This window comes from Penicillium subrubescens (assembly GCF_028828155.1).
Source record: "Penicillium subrubescens strain IBT 31985 chromosome Unknown utg000005l_segment0_segment0, whole genome shotgun sequence".
Lineage (NCBI taxonomy): Eukaryota > Fungi > Ascomycota > Eurotiomycetes > Eurotiales > Aspergillaceae > Penicillium > Penicillium subrubescens.
The window spans coordinates 2,125,880-2,142,768 of NW_026643155.1; the positions used below are offsets into that span (position 1 = coordinate 2,125,880).

The window sequence follows — 16,889 nt, forward strand, 5'->3', positions numbered from 1 at the left end:
AGAAATTCCCATTCCAGTTGCTTCCAAGCCGCAGAATTCCGTAAACCCCATAATGTCAAAATATACAAACGCAACATTGCATCCAGTGCCACCGGAGATATGAGAGAGAAGGTGGCCAAAAGAAGGCTGTGTATCAACCTGATGCAGGCGAATACCGGTAAATCCCCGGAGAATCCCAGCCAGGACCTCATTGGAGATCAGACGTTGCGTGGTGTTTGTGTTCTTATCCGTCCATAATTTGTCCCATCTCTAGCATCGCCAGGGGGTCTCCACGCGCCACCAGTTCGAGGGTCACTATGTGATGGATATGACGTAGAAGGACTCCGGCTTAACGAGCCAGGAGAAGATGGAGCGGACGAACCTGGTGTTGTGTTGGCTGTGGCTGAAGCAGTACCGGCTGCAGCTGAGATGCTTGAAGTCGCTACCACTGCTGATGGATTACAGTGGCCACATGTGAAGACGTTGAAGCCACGGCCACCGCAGCTAGTACAGATTCCACCTCTAGAGATCTAGTGAGTATTTCCTGCGAGACAACTGGGATAAAAAGTGTCGTATCTACCTTGGAGCATTGCCAGCGCAGCCTCGGCATGTTATAACCGTTCGACCGCCGATGCAGGATATATGATCTGGGTCGAGGTGGAAACTGGAGAGCTTCAAAGAAGTCATTGTGTTGATACAAAGTGGTAGGGCGATGCTGCAGAGTAGAAAGTCTGCGCGAGGTTGGGATAGACGTAGCTTGGGAGAAGTATGGCGAGATACACAAGCTCTCGTGGAAGATGCTGTCGATATATGAAAGCAGATAGCCGTTTGTCCTCTTTCCCGTATGACTTGTTGGAGAGAATCCGGACGAAAAACGAGGAATCGTAGCCTTATGAATCGTGAATGTGTCTTTGATAAACACCAACAACAGATCCAACAAGAAACAAGGCAACGTGTTAGAGTCAGCAATCTGACAAGGATAAAATCCTACCCAGTCCGGAGTACAACGAGTCCGGAAATAGGGCAGACACGGAGCGTGGACTCTTATACAAGCGAGGGGGGTGGTGGCACACGACCTCTCAAGGTAAAACGGTTACATTCTCCAAACGGATCAGAAGAAGGATCAACCAAAAGAAAACTCGTTAACCCCGAAGATCCTCGATGAACGGCGACCATTTGAGTGATCAGCAGGGCATTGTATCCTAACGACTAGCAGGATTGAAGGCCGCGATCGAGCCGGAACCAATGTTGAGGTCGGTCACCTTGGGACAGGCGACATATTGCCGGAACACGATCCACAAATGAGGTCGGCAGGAGTAGATCTGGCATGTACAGGGAACGGTGCATGCGCCCTCTTGGGTTTAGCCTGGCCCCGAAGCTCAAGAGGGGTACATCGGAGGGGCATAAGATGGCGTATCTAAAATCTTAGACCAACGTATTCCAAGATGCAAGTCCAGGATTGCTGAAACGGGCCGAGCTGGCGGGGCCGGGGGTCTTGATCTTGTAGGTCATGGTGATCAAATTGGTCGGCGGAGCTGTGGAGATGCCCTGATGACTCTCAAGTTCACAAGAGGGCCAAGGTTGAATAGCAGTTGCTACCATTCGACTGCAACGGTGTCCTGGGTTAGACGTCGGTTTTCAATAGCGGCGGTTCGAGGCAACAAGAGGATTGGAATGAGGCAGGGATTGTCTAACGGGATTCCATTAAAAGCCGCGAATCAGAGAGAGGCTGATTTTTTGGCAGGACATCGCCGAGACTGGACTCGGTGTTGCCTAGCGGACAACAGCTCCCAGCCGCATGGCAACCACCACAGCCGTGTGTTGCGACTGAGGAACATGTAGTATGGCTATCCAGGGTCTTCGGGTCTTGGCCGTATCACAATTGTATGTCTATAGTATGAGTGAAGGCCGCCGGCCGGGCCGGGGATACAATTAGATGGGCTCGCTAGAGGTAGCCCGACTGAGATAGTCCATCCACGGATAGCTGCAGACAGCCATGCGTGGATGATCTCATCTCCGAGGCATACGAATCACGCAGACGAAGTTAGTGACTAGATAATTCACATAATGAGATTTGTCAGCTTGATATGGTGAATCCAAGAGTTTCATACGAAGACATACCCCTTTGAGACAAGATATTATTTGCATCTTGACGGAAATTTGGGGTAGGGTTGCAGGAGCCGTCTACGATACCTGTTCAGGTTGGCAGTCAGATGGCCATCTGCATGGAGTGGAAGCAAAGGAAAATGAAGTATTGAGCGCCCACATCTAATCCAAGATAGTCAATTTGTTGTGAAAAAGCAGTTCGGTGACAGGGCGCTGGAGGCGGTTCCTCGTGCATGAAATGTTGGAGTGCATGTGCCATCTAAATGCACGCATTGCATAGCTCTGCCTTGCCTTCTTAGACAAGGACCGTGTTGATCAGATATACCCTTTCGATGGGCACGAGATAGGCAACAAAAAAGAAACGTGATCATGGGCACTCCCAACGCATGATGGGTCTGTTCCAGAACTCCGAGGGTAAATGGACATTATTCCCCTGGCTCGAACCATTACGGGGGTCACTATAATTCGCACAGATAGGACGAAGAGGTATTAAACGGGCGAATAGCAGCGCCTGGAACACGTCAAAATGCCAGCCCTAGGGCCAATAGTACGTAGAAACTACCACGTCGTCAATGACCAACAAGAAGTCTTCAAAGGACATGTAGGGTCGGCCCCGACTGCAAATTTTTTGACTTCTCAAGCAAGTATCCGTTCAGCAAGAAATCTGAAGTGGCCGGATACTTTTTCTACTCTGGAATGCTATTTCAAGACGAGCACAAATACTCTCCCATGTCAAGACTCGGGGCCAGCCTCGAGATGTGGTGGAGGCAAGGGGTTCCCTGACAACCGTTGAGGTCCAAAGATGATCCATGATCCACACAGGACCTGATGTGTCTGGGTGACGTACTGTAAGAGGTGTATATTCTCCGCTCAGAACATGTCTGCAGCCACTCAGCACTAAGAGATGTGCCTGGATTTGTGGGACGACAGATACTGTAGTCTTTCTGATCAGTTTATACAGTACGGAAGCGCCGGCCCTCAGGGATTTGTTGTTGCGTCAAACAAGAGGACAAGAAGACCATATTCGGGCGAGGTCCAACTGCGGCTTGTTCGAGTAGTGTACTGTAGATCGAAGCGCTAACTGAGAGAGAGCTGCAGCCAGCCATTCTCTATCACGCGCTAGGCTCGGGATTTCGACACGGGCTGGGGAAGGGGGCTTGACAGTGGACACCTGCGCTAGCATACTTTCTTGGCTTGGGCCACGGATCGACCACCGTCGAGGAGGCTAACTGAGACTAGCGGGGTTGAAAGAAGCCCTGTGAGGTCTCGGTACACTTCCGTATATCTGATTCTTTCGAATTTCTGTTGAATGGGACATGGCATAGTGGATAGTGGCACCATCCTCGCCCGAGAAAGAAGAAAGGAAAAGGGAAGACACTCGCTAGTCAGCTGACATGAATCGGCAGGGAAGCTGCAGTCCAACTGACAAGGATCCTTGGGATATTTCCGTAATCTGATTCGGCCCTGGCAGTAGGAATGATCGTCTAGATTTTTGGTTCTTCCTGGCCACACTCGATACCTCATACAGTGACATTCCAGAGTATCAAACCGACTGTCCAGATTCGGGCTGATGGAAACACACTGTCAATGAGTATTGAGCAAGGAGTACAGCCATACCGTTTGGAAAGCCGAAACATTATTGCAACGAGAATACACTCCAGACAAAGACTCTTCGGTCCCGATGCATGACATCACTGTGCTCCTCTGCTTCTAAACAAGTCCGCCGATAAAAGGCTGGTACCTGGCAGCACCGAGCATCACGGAGACTGAGGGGCATCACGCGAGGATGAGGGATGGCATGGCCGATTTTACAAGATGTCACCGTGTTATGATGCTTTGCATGATCAGGTAAAGGAAACTCAATATAGGAAACTCATTCATTCTTGCGAGTCGTTATCATCTGCGTAGTAATCAAAAGGGTAACGGGGGGTAGATATCATAATCGACGCCGAATAGAAAGTCCAAAACAAGAACATGACCGCGAGGCCACAGCAATGTTTATGGACAATTAAAGCAATGAAAAACAAAACTAGCAATGTAAAAGGGGTAAATCAGAATAGCCACCCAATCCGACGCACGAACTCCTAGTCCCTGCAACTCCAAGCAGTCTGTGACGCATACCCGATAGCACTTTTATGCCATGGATCAACACGATCGCAGCGCGGACAGAAAACAAAAAGGAAGAGAAAGAATGTCAGACCAGAAAACTCCCGTCCATGTAATGGAAGTATAGTTGATCTGCAATCACTGGAAATATTCTGCTGGGAGCGAAGCCAGAAGAGCAATGGTACCCAGACCACCCAGCAAGGCACTGATTACGGCGGTAGCCGTGTAGCTTGCGAGATGGTTGGAGGTATCGTGGGTAGCTTTGACTCGTTTGTTGGGACGTTCGCCGTCAGAGCTCTCTGAAAGCGCGGAGCTGATCGCGTCGGCAACCTGGGACTGGGAGATTGTCTCCAGGTCCAAATTTTCAGAGGGTGACATGATCGATTCGGGAATCTGAGCGTCCTGGGACTCCATCTCAAAAGCCTTTCGCTTGAGTGAAGCCGGGCTGGAAGATTCGGCCACTACTTCTTCTTCCAAAGAAGCATCCTTCGATGTTGCGTCACTGGGGCCAACAAAGGGTCCATCTTGATAATTATTGAGCACGTCACCTATGCTCAAGCGACCAAGACGCTGGGATCCATCGTCTTCGTCACGTTTGTGATCCAGCACGGGAGTAATGGGAGTCAGAGGGAAGTGGGTGGGGAAGATAATGTGCTGGTGGTGCATTGGGCATGGAACTTGCTCCTGAACCTCAGTCTTGAAGTGCGGCTTGGGGGTCACGCTAGCCGGGGTATAGTCCTGGATAGCCTCCTCGAGAGCCGAAGGTGGCTCATTGTCATTGTGTGCCAGCATGCTCGGGTCGATACACTCCTTCTCATCCTCGCCCTGGCCGACTGAGTATTCATCATCATAGAGGGCATCAGACTCAACGTCAGATTCATCTTCCAAGCCTGAATTGTCATCGTCGCTGATTGGAATGGGGAGATTTAAATAATCAAAGTGTTCTGCCTCTTCCTCGTCTTCCTCATCGTCGCTGACCTGACTGAAGGACGAAGGGTCAGAGTCGAATTCCGAATCCTCTCCATTGCTCGAATCCGAATACTCTTCATGTGAATGATCGATGGGGAACAACTCCTCACAGCCAGAGTCATGGGGTCCGGAATTCATAGACAATTCGTGCCCATGCGAGGCCTGGTAATTGTCCTCGTGACGATCGTCGTAGAGGACTGTGATATCGCCATCGCTGACTTTGAAGGGAGAAATTTGATTAACCTTAATCTCCCCCACGTCACTCTCGTCGTCATCGGGAACACAAAATGTATTGGTAGAAGAGCTTGGACGAAGCTCAGATGCTGGCTTAGATTCGAATGTGGTCGGTCCGGGTTCAGCTGTATGGTTGTATAGCATGTCCGACGACTCGCAGGAGTAGATGTCAAGATCGGTGGTGGGCGTGGACTCGGACCACGTAACGTTGCAGCGGACGCTCAAAGCCGGAAACTCTTCTGTGAAAAGTGTTAGTCGATCATGATTTCAAGTGCAGGATGGGAGGTTACTATGACGCACCGTCACCACGGTCAACATCAACGCCGAACCGCAGGATATCTCCGCTAAGCAACGGGGTATCCTCGCCGGTAATGAGCTTGACGTTGTTCAGCCACGTTCCATGGGTAGATCCAAAATCGCGAATATAGATCATCTTCTGTGAGGATCTTTGCTCAGCATAATCCATCGGGTGGGAGAAGGAGTATGGTGGTGGGCAAAGTGATGATACCTCTTTGTCCATGTTGAAACCCAGCTCAGCATGATCGCGAGACATCACCCGAGAGTCAAACCACCCATTATCCTTGGCGGGGGTGCGGTTCTTAACCTCACGTTTGGAAGACCGACCGATCTCGAAGACAGGGTTGCGGCTGGAGAGGGTGAAGCTACGGGTGATCGAGGATTCGGGGCCCAAAGGGCTGATGGGGCTGAGAACGACCGACGCTGTGGAAAGGGCCATGTTAGTTCGGGCACAAATCTCTAGACAAGGTAGTACTTGGGAGTTCCCGCAATACATACCTTGAACCTCAGACATGGTGACTGAGGAGGATCGTAGCAGCCAGAAACTCCAGTTTCATATGGCGATAAGAAGGTGAGAAACGCAGAGCTTGACTGCCAGGTAGACTATGATCTATGAGGCTCGGTCAGCAGACAGAGCGAGACACGTTGAACAAGGCAGAGTAAGTCGGTGAAGCCACCAGGCTGCAGCAGCTGCAAGGTAAGCCAAACGGCGAGGGGCAGAGGGATGCTTACCGGATGTCACCGGCCTAGAGGAACAAAGAGGGCTCGAGGGGTTGGCGGAGATGATATTAAATAAATGAGAAAGCTGCGGCTGAATATCGATGAAGGTGGAGGGAAGGTGGGAGGTGGAAAGGTGGAAAGGGAAGGTGAGAGGGAAGAGGGGTAGATGATGATGAATCAGAATCAGGTTGAGGTCAAGGCTTCTAAGAAGTTTGGGGCCCGGCCCTATGGGGATCCTTGGGCCAGCAGGCACGCAACCACTGGTGAGGAAAGTGATCGGAGAGTCTTCCTTTCCCTCGTTGGGTAAAGAGGGCAACTCTAAGAGGTTTAACAAGGAGGCCGATAAGCGTTTAGTGGTTGATCATGTGAAGCTAGGAAGTACATTACTACTACTAGGAAGTATATTTAACAGTTCATACTTCGGTCGGGTGGGGCAATCGTCGTTCTTATCACTTCTTATCCTCCTTATCGCGTCCATCTCCAAGTGCCAAGTGGATCCCATCCCCAGACTAGTCTAGTAGTGAGTCTGGTGACCACGAGTGCGAAGTGTTTAAAGCTCCTTGCAAATGTCTCTCCATCAACTATTAAATTCCATACTATTGCGATTTATATCATACCACTAGGATATAGTCCACACAGTCTAGGTAGTGTTGAGTGCCAATATTTATACCATACGGCTACTACGCTCTCAATATGCATCTGTATATCAAAAGACATCACATTCACCTCTATGGTACATAGATTACTCACCACATATTCTCAACCCAATGCAAAAGTTGGTGTGGAACTCTGTGCTAGCCCAAACATCCCGGTTCGCACTCCCTTGGGTATCTCTGCCCGGTGTCCCACAAAAAATAAGAAAGAATCGAGAAAATAAAACGACATAATGGTAAGAGGGAATATGTCAGAGAGACAGGAGAATACTAAATACAGGGAGGAGAAAAAACCGCTGGTCGGGACAACCGTAGAGTCAAGCCGAAGAGAGAGGACCAAAGACCAAAGACCGGAATCGAAAGGGGGGTAATTTAGACAGGCACCCGACTCCAGATCCGGGAGACGATAAAACGAAGCGAAAGAAGAGGGAAGATTGGAGGCGTGACAACAATGGGAAACACACAAACCAAAACAATAACCAGACAGATCATGTTGCTTTTACATGCCAGGGGGAGCGCCACCCATGGCACCCATGGCGTTGAGGCGGGCAGCCAGCTGGGGGTACTTCTCCTGGACCTCCAACTGAGTGCGGGTGGCCTCGGCGTAGGAGATGGCGTTGACGATCTCAGCCTCGGTGCGGGCGAGCTCAGCGGCCCGCTCGAAGTACTTGAGGGCCTGCGAGACCTTGCCCTGCTGCAGGAGCAGCTGGGCCATGGTGCCAACGGCAATATCACACTCGGGGTCAACTGCATCGAGAGTTAGTACGAGGGATTTCGAAATAAGAGAATGCAAGTGCTAATCTGGTGAACGTACTGATAAGCGCCTTCTGGCACAAGTTCTCGGCTTCCTGGAAGTCTTGCTTCCACTGGAAGAGGGCCAAGGCCTTGTTGATGAGAGGCAGAACGTTGATACCCATAGGCTTGCTCAGCTTCTCCATCTCAACAGCCTTGTCGAACTTCTCAATAGCCTCGGGGTAGTTCTGCTGGTCGAGGAGCAGCTCGCCGTAGTAGTTGTAGACATCGGGAACCTCCTCGAAGTTCTTCACCGAGCGGCGGAAAGTAGCCATGGCGGAGGCAACAGAGCCCATCTTGTACTGGGTCACACCAAGCTGAATGTGAGAGTAGATGAAGGATCGGTCGAGGTCGATGGACTTTTGGTAATCCTTGGCGGCCTCGGCGAACTCACCGAGGATGAAGTGGAGCTGGGCGCGGTGGTAGTAGATATCGGGGTCATCCTTGTTGTGGGTGATGGCGAGCTCGAAGTCATCCGCAGCGGCATCCTTGTTGCCTAATAAACAGTCAGCAAAAATATCCAGTGTCAATTTCGTTCAGAACATGCGTACCAAGCTCAAGGTGCAAGCTAGCACGCTTAATGTAACTTTGGACCAGGGAGGGCTGGAGCTCCACACTCTTGTCCAGACCTTCCAACGCACCGGTGGCGTTACCACCGAGATATGTGAAAGTGGCCTTCATGTTGAGAGCTAGGGCCTCGAATTCACCGAGATCACCAACCTCGAGCGCCTTGTCGAAAGCAGCAGCAGCCTCCTCGTAACCATCACCGGTCTTCTTGCCCATGGCAATCAGACCCTTGCGCAGCAGACCCTTGCCAGAGTCCTCGCTCAACTCAACGGACTCCTCCAGGCCCTCGGGAAGCGCCTGGGAACGGAAGCTCTGCAGGTAGTTGGAAACGAAGGTAGCGCTGGGCAGCTTCTTGGTGCGGGCCTCGAGGATAGCCTTGCTCTTCTGCTCGGCAACCTTCTTCAACAGGCGCTCGAGAGAGTTGCGACTGACATCGTTGGAGAACCCATCGATGATGCAGCTGGCAGTAAAGTCGAGGAGAGCCTCGCTGAACTTGCCAAGATGCTCATAGGCAATGGCTCTCCGGTTCAAAGCCTTCACGTACTCGCTATCCATCGCGATGGCGGCGCTGGTGTCCTCCACAACCTTTTCCCACTCAGACAGAACATTGTAGCAGGCGGCACGGTTCGAGTAGAAGACGGGGTCGGGCTTGCAAATGATGGCCTTGCCATACAACTCAATGGCACTGTTATAATCCTTGGAGCCGTAAGCCTTGTTACCAGCGGCCTTCAGCTTGGCGGCGTATTCCTTCCGAGTCTTCGAGAAGTGGGTTAGTGGCTATCCCGAGATTCACGACTTTCAATTGAAGGGGGCAACCATACCTCCTCAGAAAGCTGACCGACAGTAGCCTCATCGACCTCGGGCAGATCCTCAGCAGGCTCCTCGGCCTTCTTGGCTGCAGGCTCTAGAGTGATGTCAGTCGCGGTTCAACTGTCGTGTTCTAGCCGGTTAGTAGGAGACAAACCTTCCTGGACCGAGGCGGCCTTGGTCTTCTTCTCTTCCTCGGCCTTCTTCTTCTCTTTCCGTCGTTGGTTCTTGCTCTTCTTAGGGACGGAGGGAGTAGATGAAGCGCTCGACTTGCTAGAGTCGTTCAAGTAGTAGACAACACCAGCGCCAGTCACGACCACGGCAACACCGGCGATGGTGTAGACGACAGCCTTGTTCTCCGACACCCAGTTTGAGATGCGATCCCAAACCGAAGATGAGGTCGCAGCAGGAAGCGACGAGGTGTCCAGCACCACGTTCTGCGTGGGCGTGGGCAATGGCGACTCGCTGGACATGATGTGTTGTAGGAACCGGACACGGCGACCAATGCTGTGAGAGTCCTTTTTCTGGACGCGGTCAGCACGGAAAGAGTCAAAGGGGGCAATGCGCCGATGAAAGGCAGAATCAGAACACGCGATACGTACCAGTCCTTGGCCAGAGGGCGGGAAGTGTGAGATAGGGAGGAATGACGGAAGCTTGGAGGAAAAGTCGAGAGTTCGGCCTCTCGGCACGGGCCAATCACGCGCTACGCAACGGTAACGTCGGCGTAGCTTCTCCACATCACCACTTTGAATAACCCGGTTTGGCCGACGAGAAGCGATGCAGTCGCCCGTTGCAGTGCATTATTGAGGTCCATTTGACTTTGCCCCGGGTTCAATTGGCTTGCACATTGTCTCCAGTCGTCAGAAACAACGCTGGACTGAGCTCGTGTGCCGCGCCGACTCCCGTGGATGACGCAGCCAACGACTAACGTCAGGACAGAACGAGTAACCGAGAACAAACCATTGAAGACACGCGACAATGGCTTCAACTACCATTTCAGCTGCTACACCATCCTTCCAGATTATTTCCACCCTTCGATTTGATCCCGATCTTCCGAGGGTGACCTCTCACAATGCGAATGACGAGAGTTATCCAGTGCCAGCGCACTCGCCTTATTACCTCCTCTCCTACCACCGAGATCGGCTGATCAATGCTGCGCGCCATTTCGAATGGGATAGTGCGCTAGATTTTCTACAACAAGGTCTAGACAGCTTTGAGAGTTTTCTCGATGGCTCAATACCAAACAGAGAGAAGCCATGGCGGTTGAGAATCGCCGTGGACTACAATGGCAAGGGCTCGGTCGAGGTCAATCCTACTGTAGCGATGGACCCGTTGAACCTATTAGTTCCTTCCCTTCACTCCGGTACACAATCTACCATCTGGAAGGTGTATGTTGATTCACAATCTATTACTCCATCCGGCTTCACAACACACAAAACTACCGCTCGAGACGACTATACAGCCGCTCGCGTGCGCGCGGGAATCACCTCCCCTGCAGAGACATCCGAGGTTCTAGTAGTCAACCCAGACGGAGAGATAATGGAAGGAAGCATCACCACGCCCTATTTTCGACGGCACATCGTTGGGAAGGAGATCAATGCGAACGAGGCAGTTTGGGTCACTCCGCCATTGACAAGTGGAGGAAACGCCGGCACAAGTAGAAGATATGCCTTGAGCCAAGGATTTTGCGTGGAACAAGTGATCACCAAGGCAGATATGGTAGACGGGGAGGAGTGTTGGCTTAGTAATGGAGTTCGTGGGTTCGTTAGAGGCGTGGTCGTTTTGAGTCGATAAATACCTCCCCATATACCCAACGCACAGAACACATTAATTGCATCCAATTCTATGTGACACACAGGTATCAACTTCCTGAAACTATTGCAAATATAACTTATGAAGACAATCATGGGATTGAATGAGGTATGCAGGTGAATTTTGTTTTGAGATCGTAGTTTAGACATCGGGTCCCACGGGCTTTATTTCTTCTCGGCAACCACCGGGTTGGGGTTACCCTTCCACTCCAAAGGACGCGGGCGCATGTACTCGGCCACAATCTCATCGGTGACCAGAGCCCGGCGCTCTTGGAACGCCTTCACGTACGTCTGCAGCTCTGCAATGCAGAGTTGCTTCAATTCACCCGTCAGCATCTCACCCTTCTCATAAGCGGTGCGAATGCGCTCGAGCTCATCATCGTCCTCGAGGAAGAAGGTCAGGTACTGGAAGGGAACATCGACCTTGGTGTTACCACCCAGCTCGCGGTGAAGCTCCTGGGTCTCCTGGCCACCGGAGAAGGCATACTTGTTGATCTTGTTCTTGATCTTATTGGGGGTATCGTTCATGAAGATAGCGGATGTTTCGACACTGGCGGACATCTTCGAGCCAGGGCCCTGAAGAGCGGGCAGGAAGATTGCGTGAATAAGCGAAGGCTTCTTATACTTCATCTTCTCAGCGTGTTCGCGGCATTGGCGGAAGTAGGGATCCTGGTCAATGGCGCAGGGAATCAGGCAGGGAATTGAGGAGACCTTCTTGCGGTCGGTACCGAAGATCTGAGGGAAACTGGTCGCGAACGCAGTCGCGGACTGGGTGGCGCAGAAGTGGAATTCTCCAATGTTGTTGCTGTCGTTGAAGCCAAATGTGCCTCGCACTTGGTTGATTGTGATGCGCTTGGCCATTCTGCAAATGTTCTCATAGAATGCGCCACCAACAAAGTCGAAGTCACTGAAGATGAATGTCTTCTTCATGTCGAATCCGACAGCAATGATATCCTTCGCATTGGCCTTGGTGAAGCGCTTGGCGTCCTCAATCTCGATCTTCTGGGAATGCATATACTTCTCATCGTCGGTCATCATGATCACAAGGGGGACGTCGAACACATCTTGAAGCCACCTAGGTACGTAAAACCAGATTAGCACTGCAATTATATACCCTGCGCGACAAGGGGGCCTCATACTTGGTGAACTCGAACGGGACGGTGTGTCCCACATGCATGCTGTCACTGCTGGGTCCACGTCCGGTGTAGAGATAGAAAGGCTGGCCCTTCTCATGGCGATCCAAGATCTTGCCCAACTCGCGGTGACTGAACACAACGCCGCGGCGCATGAAACGGTGAGGGCGGTGGCCGGTGACCTTCTCGAAGCGCTCGAGCAGGTCGGGGGTGAGAGGAGTGGCGCCAAATTCGCGGACAAGCTTGTCATAGTCGACGGGCAGGAGCTTGCCAGTCTCATCGACACCGCCAGAGACATCGAAGGGAGTGATGACCTGGCCGACGGCCTTTGCGGCGGGCGCCTTGTCGGCGAGGCTAAGCGTAGTGAGCGCTGGGGGTTGTCCTGGTTCGTCCGCCATGGTAGAGCTTGTCAAGGGCTATGTAAAGTAAATCAGCTATTCGGAATATCGATTTAAGGGGATTGATATCGTACTCTGCGCTTTGATGAGCTGCCTGTAATGACAATCTACAATTCTTTGGCGGGGGGATTTCTGCCCCTCGACGATGAGTCAGGCCCACCTCGCTATCAAGGGATGCAATATGATTGGTGGTTCCTGGGTATTATCACGTGACTATCTATAGATATCGACTTGGGTATAGAGCCCTGCAGTGAAATGAAAGAAGGGAAACTAATTTATGGTATAATCATTGAGTATACGAGTATCTAATATAGCAAATATCTACTTTTTCTATCCCGAGAGTTCTTGGCTTATCTCTGGCATGGATGTAAACTCAAGTATAGGACATTCGAAGAAATTTATCATGGCAAGGAGCTGAACAAGACGCTTCTTGGCTCGGAGAACTCTAGGTAGAAGGGTTGGATAAATGGATTTAACTACCTAATCTTATTGCAGAAGATTATTTCATGTTAAGATAGTTCATTTCCATGAGAAACCCTATATCTGTACACACAAAAAGAATCCCAGGGCCTCCCATTGACGCAAGGGTATCGCTATGCTCATAAAGTGAAACACAAGAAAGGAAACAAACCACCAACCCCAAATATGCTTCTTTTGTAGAAAATTGAGACTGCAAGGCGTCGGAAGTTTTACTCTCGGAATGTCATAGACTTTCCAGCGTCGTTCCGCTGTTGCTTGCGTGCACCCGAGGGAGCGTCCAACGCCTTGACGTAGGGATTGAATGGCTTTTTCCTCTGTTGTGCGCTTGGCGCAGCTGTGGGGGCCGCCTTGAGGACTGAGTCCGCAGTATTGTAATCAAAAGGCTCAGCCTCGAATTGAGAGGCAGACTGGGCAGTCTTCTTGGCTTTTTTCTTCTCCTTGCGTAGTTTCTTGCGTTGTTTCGCGGTCATCTCTGATTCGTCGCTTGGTCCAGCCAAGATATCGGGTGTAGAGGCCTCTTCGTCACGGGTGTCAACCGGAGCAACCTTTCGCTTGCGTGGACCACCAAGGTCTTTCACAGTGAAGTACTTGGGCTCTTCGGGGACCGGAGCGGGCGCAGGGGCCGCCTTGGGAGCCGGAGAGGACTGGGCATTTGCCGTAACGGCAAGCTTCTCCCTAGCTTGAGAGACGGTAGTAGGCATCGGCGGCAAAGGAAGAGAAAGTCGGAGAGCTTCGAGGGATGCAACAGCAGAGTATGATGCCGGAGCGGACGGCTCTTGAAGTTGCAAGACATCGCCCCAGAACTGAGATGTCTCGTAACGCTCAGCAATAGGGAAGTCAACATCTTCCATATCAACAGCCACGGGAAGAGTCTTGGGTGGCGGTGCGATATCGCGCCATTCTGGACCTGTGGCACCGGCAGCGGCAGCCTTCTTGATCGTGTTAAGCAGATCCCCAGCTCGATCCTTGGTGAGAGGGGTCATGGGCGAGAGGGTGCGCAACAAAGTTCCCATGTCAAGAGGCATGACTTGAGCAAGCTTGAAAAGCATATGCTTGGGGAACACGCACTGCCAGCCCTCATCTGCGGCACGGGCTACCTCGTCACGCCACTGGTGAATGGCCTTGAAGACGGCAAATTGCTCTTTGGAAAGCGCACCGCCTGGGTTTCTGGAAAGCAGATCGTACCAGCCTCCAGCACCTTGTCCCTTCTCCGCATCGTAGACAGGACGTTCGTATCTCTGCAGAGCCTCGTTCTTTGAGCGGTCTTGCACGTAATCAATGAGACTTTCTTCCGGAGTCGATGCCTCGATAAGTGCGTTCCGCATACAGTCGTAGATGTACAGGAGATAGTGGGTATCAGATCGGGCATAGTCAAACATGCCCGATGGAAGTGGACGAACACGCCAATCCGCCATCTGATACCGCTTATCGGCTTCAAAGTCAACAAACTTCTTAAGCAGGAACTTTAAGCTTCTCTTGGGGTATCCCAGCGCAGATGCGGCATGGAAGGTATCGAACATGCCAACCACGTACAATCCCAGGTCACGCTGCAACCAGATAATATCCATGGTGGATCCGTGCAGGACCTTGAGAATCTTGGGGTCGGCGAAAACTTCGTTGAGCATCTGGAGCTCTTCTCTCCACGGTTTGAGGGTATCAACCACCCAGTCCTTATTCCGCGTGCTGATCTGCATCAAGGACACAAGACCGTGGTATGAGTGTACATCATGATGCTCCAGATCAATAGCGATCTCCTTTGCTTGCTTCAACTCTTCAAGCATCTTCTTGACTCCATCCAAAGTATCAACAAACGTAGCGGTCGTGCCCTCAAATGAGAGGAAGTTGATCGGGGAGGCAGTCTGGTAAACGGACTTCGGGTACTGCGCATTGCGAATTTCGGTCTCGTACGGATGCGGGTAGGCAGTTACGCCACCAATTTGTCGTTGCGTCAGAGACTTTTCGAGTGGAACGGAGGCATGAGGTTTGGTCTCGAGAAGAGGATGGAAAGGGCCCAAGTCGGAGTTATCGGGCTTGTGATCGAACAACAACTGCGGCTTAGGGATTTTCGATGGTCCGTAGTCGTAAGTGGTTGGGAATTTGGGTGCTTTCCTGGCCACTGGAGCCTGCTCCTCTTGTGAAGGGCTCAATTTCTTGATCACGCCCGTGAACTCATCCAAACAAGCATCGGCTTTTTCGAGAAGCGAATCGATCACGTCCACCACACCCCGCCAATTATCCTCGAGAGATTCTTCTGTGTCGAGTGACGGCGCATCCACGTCAGTCCCGGCGGTAGCAGCCTTAAGCACAGCAGACGTCAGCGCAAGAATCCGCTCGCTTTGTTCGTCAAGTGACTCTGTGAACTCCGAACTCGAGGTACGGTGGAAGCCCAGGTCCTCCGACGACAGCTGAGCAACAGTACGGGTCACCTGCACCAAAGCGGCGGACACCTTCTTCTGGAATGGATCGAGCTCTGCGGAATCCATGGCTAGCAGAGCTAAAAAAGCCGTTGCAGATGTCGAATGAGAGAGTTGGAGCTGCGAAGAAAAAAAGTGGAAAGCGTGAAGAGTTGCGCGTTGACCGCCTGCCGAAAGGAAGTGGGCGGCTGCGGGTGTTTAATTGGCCACCTCCGAGCCTCCGCGGCGACTTTCTTCTCCTGCTGAGCTTCCAACACTTTAACATATCCACCTTACAACAAGTTTGTTCACCTTGAAGCAAATCATTTACAAATTGTTGAAAATTTTCAATAATTTATACACACTTCAATCCTCAGCTTCTAATAATGGCCGCCTCAATTGCCCCCGAATGCAACGACATCAAAGAGTAAGTTCCATGTCACTCTCTCAGTTTCTACACTACCTGGCCAGGGAAGACACGAAAAACTGACATGGAGAACAATCAGGAGATATGATACCTGCTTTCTGAAGTGGTATAGTGAGAGTCAGTCTCTGCTATTTTGATTATTTACTCCCTGCAAGCAGCAAATGTAGCTAACAACGAGACAGAATATCTTCGAGGCAACACTTCATCAAATGACTGCGAGGAACTGTTTAAAAAGTACAAAACATGCCTACATGTACGTTACACTTCCAATTTTAGGATTCGGAACAAATCCGGCTGACCATATTCTCTTGAAATGTAGAAATCTCTCAAAGAGAAAGGCATCGACACAATGCTCGATGATGCTCGCAAGAGCAGCAGTGAGACCGATGCCGAGTTTCTCAAAAAATCATGAGGCCTAGCTGTTCTCTACCTGGCATTCCTTTTCATCTCCCCTCTATGCATTTTCTTTGATCACTTCTCGATTATTTCCCGATGGCGAGGACAATGTTTAATAACTCAGGCGCAAACGGCAACAGGTGCATGTTATATATAGGCAAGCGTGATCTCTCTTCTCTGCATACCGTCAAAACTAGATGTATCAACATATCACTCAACTACTCAGTTAATCATGTTATCTTTGAGGTTGTTTTGGACGATAGAACTGGCCCGATGATATATCGAGCTACAATGTTCATGACGTTTTCTTCTTACTCCGAATTGAGTACGCCAGTGACCAGGGACCTAACCAGTGAGCATTAGCCGGCCCTTGCCAACAATTGCCATCGTTTTCGGATCGTCTCGCGTACCTAGGGGCCAGTCAGACTCCGTTGCTCACTGATTGGGCAGCCCTTATTAGGTCCTTAGCAAGTCTGATTTACTTCCGCTCACTGGTGCATGTCTTGTAAGCACTCTAATACGCTCAGTAACCAGACAAGAAAGGGTGACAACAGCAGCTCATTGTTGTGGTCATCAAGGATAACATGCAATCGGAGGGCCCAAAAATTAGCGATATCTACT

The 16,889-nt window shown here is 51.1% G+C and overlaps 7 protein-coding genes across 7 annotated transcripts; 3 read left to right on the forward strand and 4 right to left on the reverse strand.

Moving 5' to 3' along the window:
• Nucleotides 1-141: 141 nt before the first annotated feature.
• On the forward strand, nt 142-513 carry N7473_007295 (uncharacterized protein; the record flags this gene model as incomplete). Its single annotated transcript, XM_057153235.1, has 2 exons — nt 142-211; nt 254-513. 2 exons carry the CDS (start codon nt 142-144, stop codon nt 511-513), a joined length of 330 nt encoding a protein of 109 aa, XP_057007573.1.
• Nucleotides 514-4,329: 3,816 nt separating this feature from the next.
• N7473_007296 (FHA domain protein) lies at nt 4,330-6,205 on the reverse strand (the record flags this gene model as incomplete). Its single annotated transcript, XM_057153236.1, has 4 exons — nt 4,330-5,633; nt 5,695-5,830; nt 5,903-6,114; nt 6,190-6,205. 4 exons carry the CDS (start codon nt 6,203-6,205, stop codon nt 4,330-4,332), a joined length of 1,668 nt encoding a protein of 555 aa, XP_057007574.1.
• A 1,358-nt stretch (nt 6,206-7,563) lies between these two features.
• tom70 (putative mitochondrial outer membrane translocase receptor (TOM70)) lies at nt 7,564-10,031 on the reverse strand (the record flags this gene model as incomplete). The annotated part of the gene is made up of 7 exons (XM_057153237.1): nt 7,564-7,811; nt 7,879-8,352; nt 8,408-9,179; nt 9,245-9,327; nt 9,388-9,754; nt 9,833-9,933; nt 9,986-10,031. 7 exons carry the CDS (start codon nt 10,029-10,031, stop codon nt 7,564-7,566), a joined length of 2,091 nt encoding a protein of 696 aa, XP_057007575.1.
• A 177-nt stretch (nt 10,032-10,208) lies between these two features.
• On the forward strand, nt 10,209-11,024 carry N7473_007298 (uncharacterized protein; the record flags this gene model as incomplete). The annotated part of the gene is made up of 1 exon (XM_057153238.1): nt 10,209-11,024. The coding sequence occupies one exon, from the start codon at nt 10,209-10,211 to the stop codon at nt 11,022-11,024; it is 816 nt and encodes a 271-aa protein (XP_057007576.1).
• Nucleotides 11,025-11,206: 182 nt separating this feature from the next.
• N7473_007299 (tryptophan--tRNA ligase WRS1) lies at nt 11,207-12,572 on the reverse strand (the record flags this gene model as incomplete). The annotated part of the gene is made up of 2 exons (XM_057153239.1): nt 11,207-12,116; nt 12,181-12,572. 2 exons carry the CDS (start codon nt 12,570-12,572, stop codon nt 11,207-11,209), a joined length of 1,302 nt encoding a protein of 433 aa, XP_057007577.1.
• Nucleotides 12,573-13,261: 689 nt separating this feature from the next.
• N7473_007300 (exosome nuclease subunit RRP6) lies at nt 13,262-15,535 on the reverse strand (the record flags this gene model as incomplete). Its single annotated transcript, XM_057153240.1, has 1 exon — nt 13,262-15,535. One exon carries the CDS (start codon nt 15,533-15,535, stop codon nt 13,262-13,264), a length of 2,274 nt encoding a protein of 757 aa, XP_057007578.1.
• A 185-nt stretch (nt 15,536-15,720) lies between these two features.
• Nucleotides 15,721-16,472, forward strand: N7473_007301 (uncharacterized protein). The gene is made up of 4 exons (XM_057153241.1): nt 15,721-15,872; nt 15,952-15,989; nt 16,055-16,125; nt 16,192-16,472. The coding sequence occupies exons 1-4, from the start codon at nt 15,832-15,834 to the stop codon at nt 16,282-16,284; spliced, it is 243 nt and encodes an 80-aa protein (XP_057007579.1). The 5' UTR covers nt 15,721-15,831; the 3' UTR covers nt 16,285-16,472.
• The last annotated feature ends 417 nt before the right edge of the window (nt 16,473-16,889 follow it).

Excerpts from the sequence above, each read along its gene's own strand:
- N7473_007301 (XM_057153241.1), top strand. The coding sequence starts at position 15,832 with ATGGCCGCCTCAATTGCCCCCGAATGCAACGACATCAAAGA. Across the intron at positions 15,873-15,951 it reads GAATGCAACGACATCAAAGA|GAGATATGATACCTGCTTTC; the intron begins GTAAGTTCCATG and ends GAGAACAATCAG. Across the intron at positions 16,126-16,191 it reads AGTACAAAACATGCCTACAT|AAATCTCTCAAAGAGAAAGG; the intron begins GTACGTTACACT and ends CTTGAAATGTAG.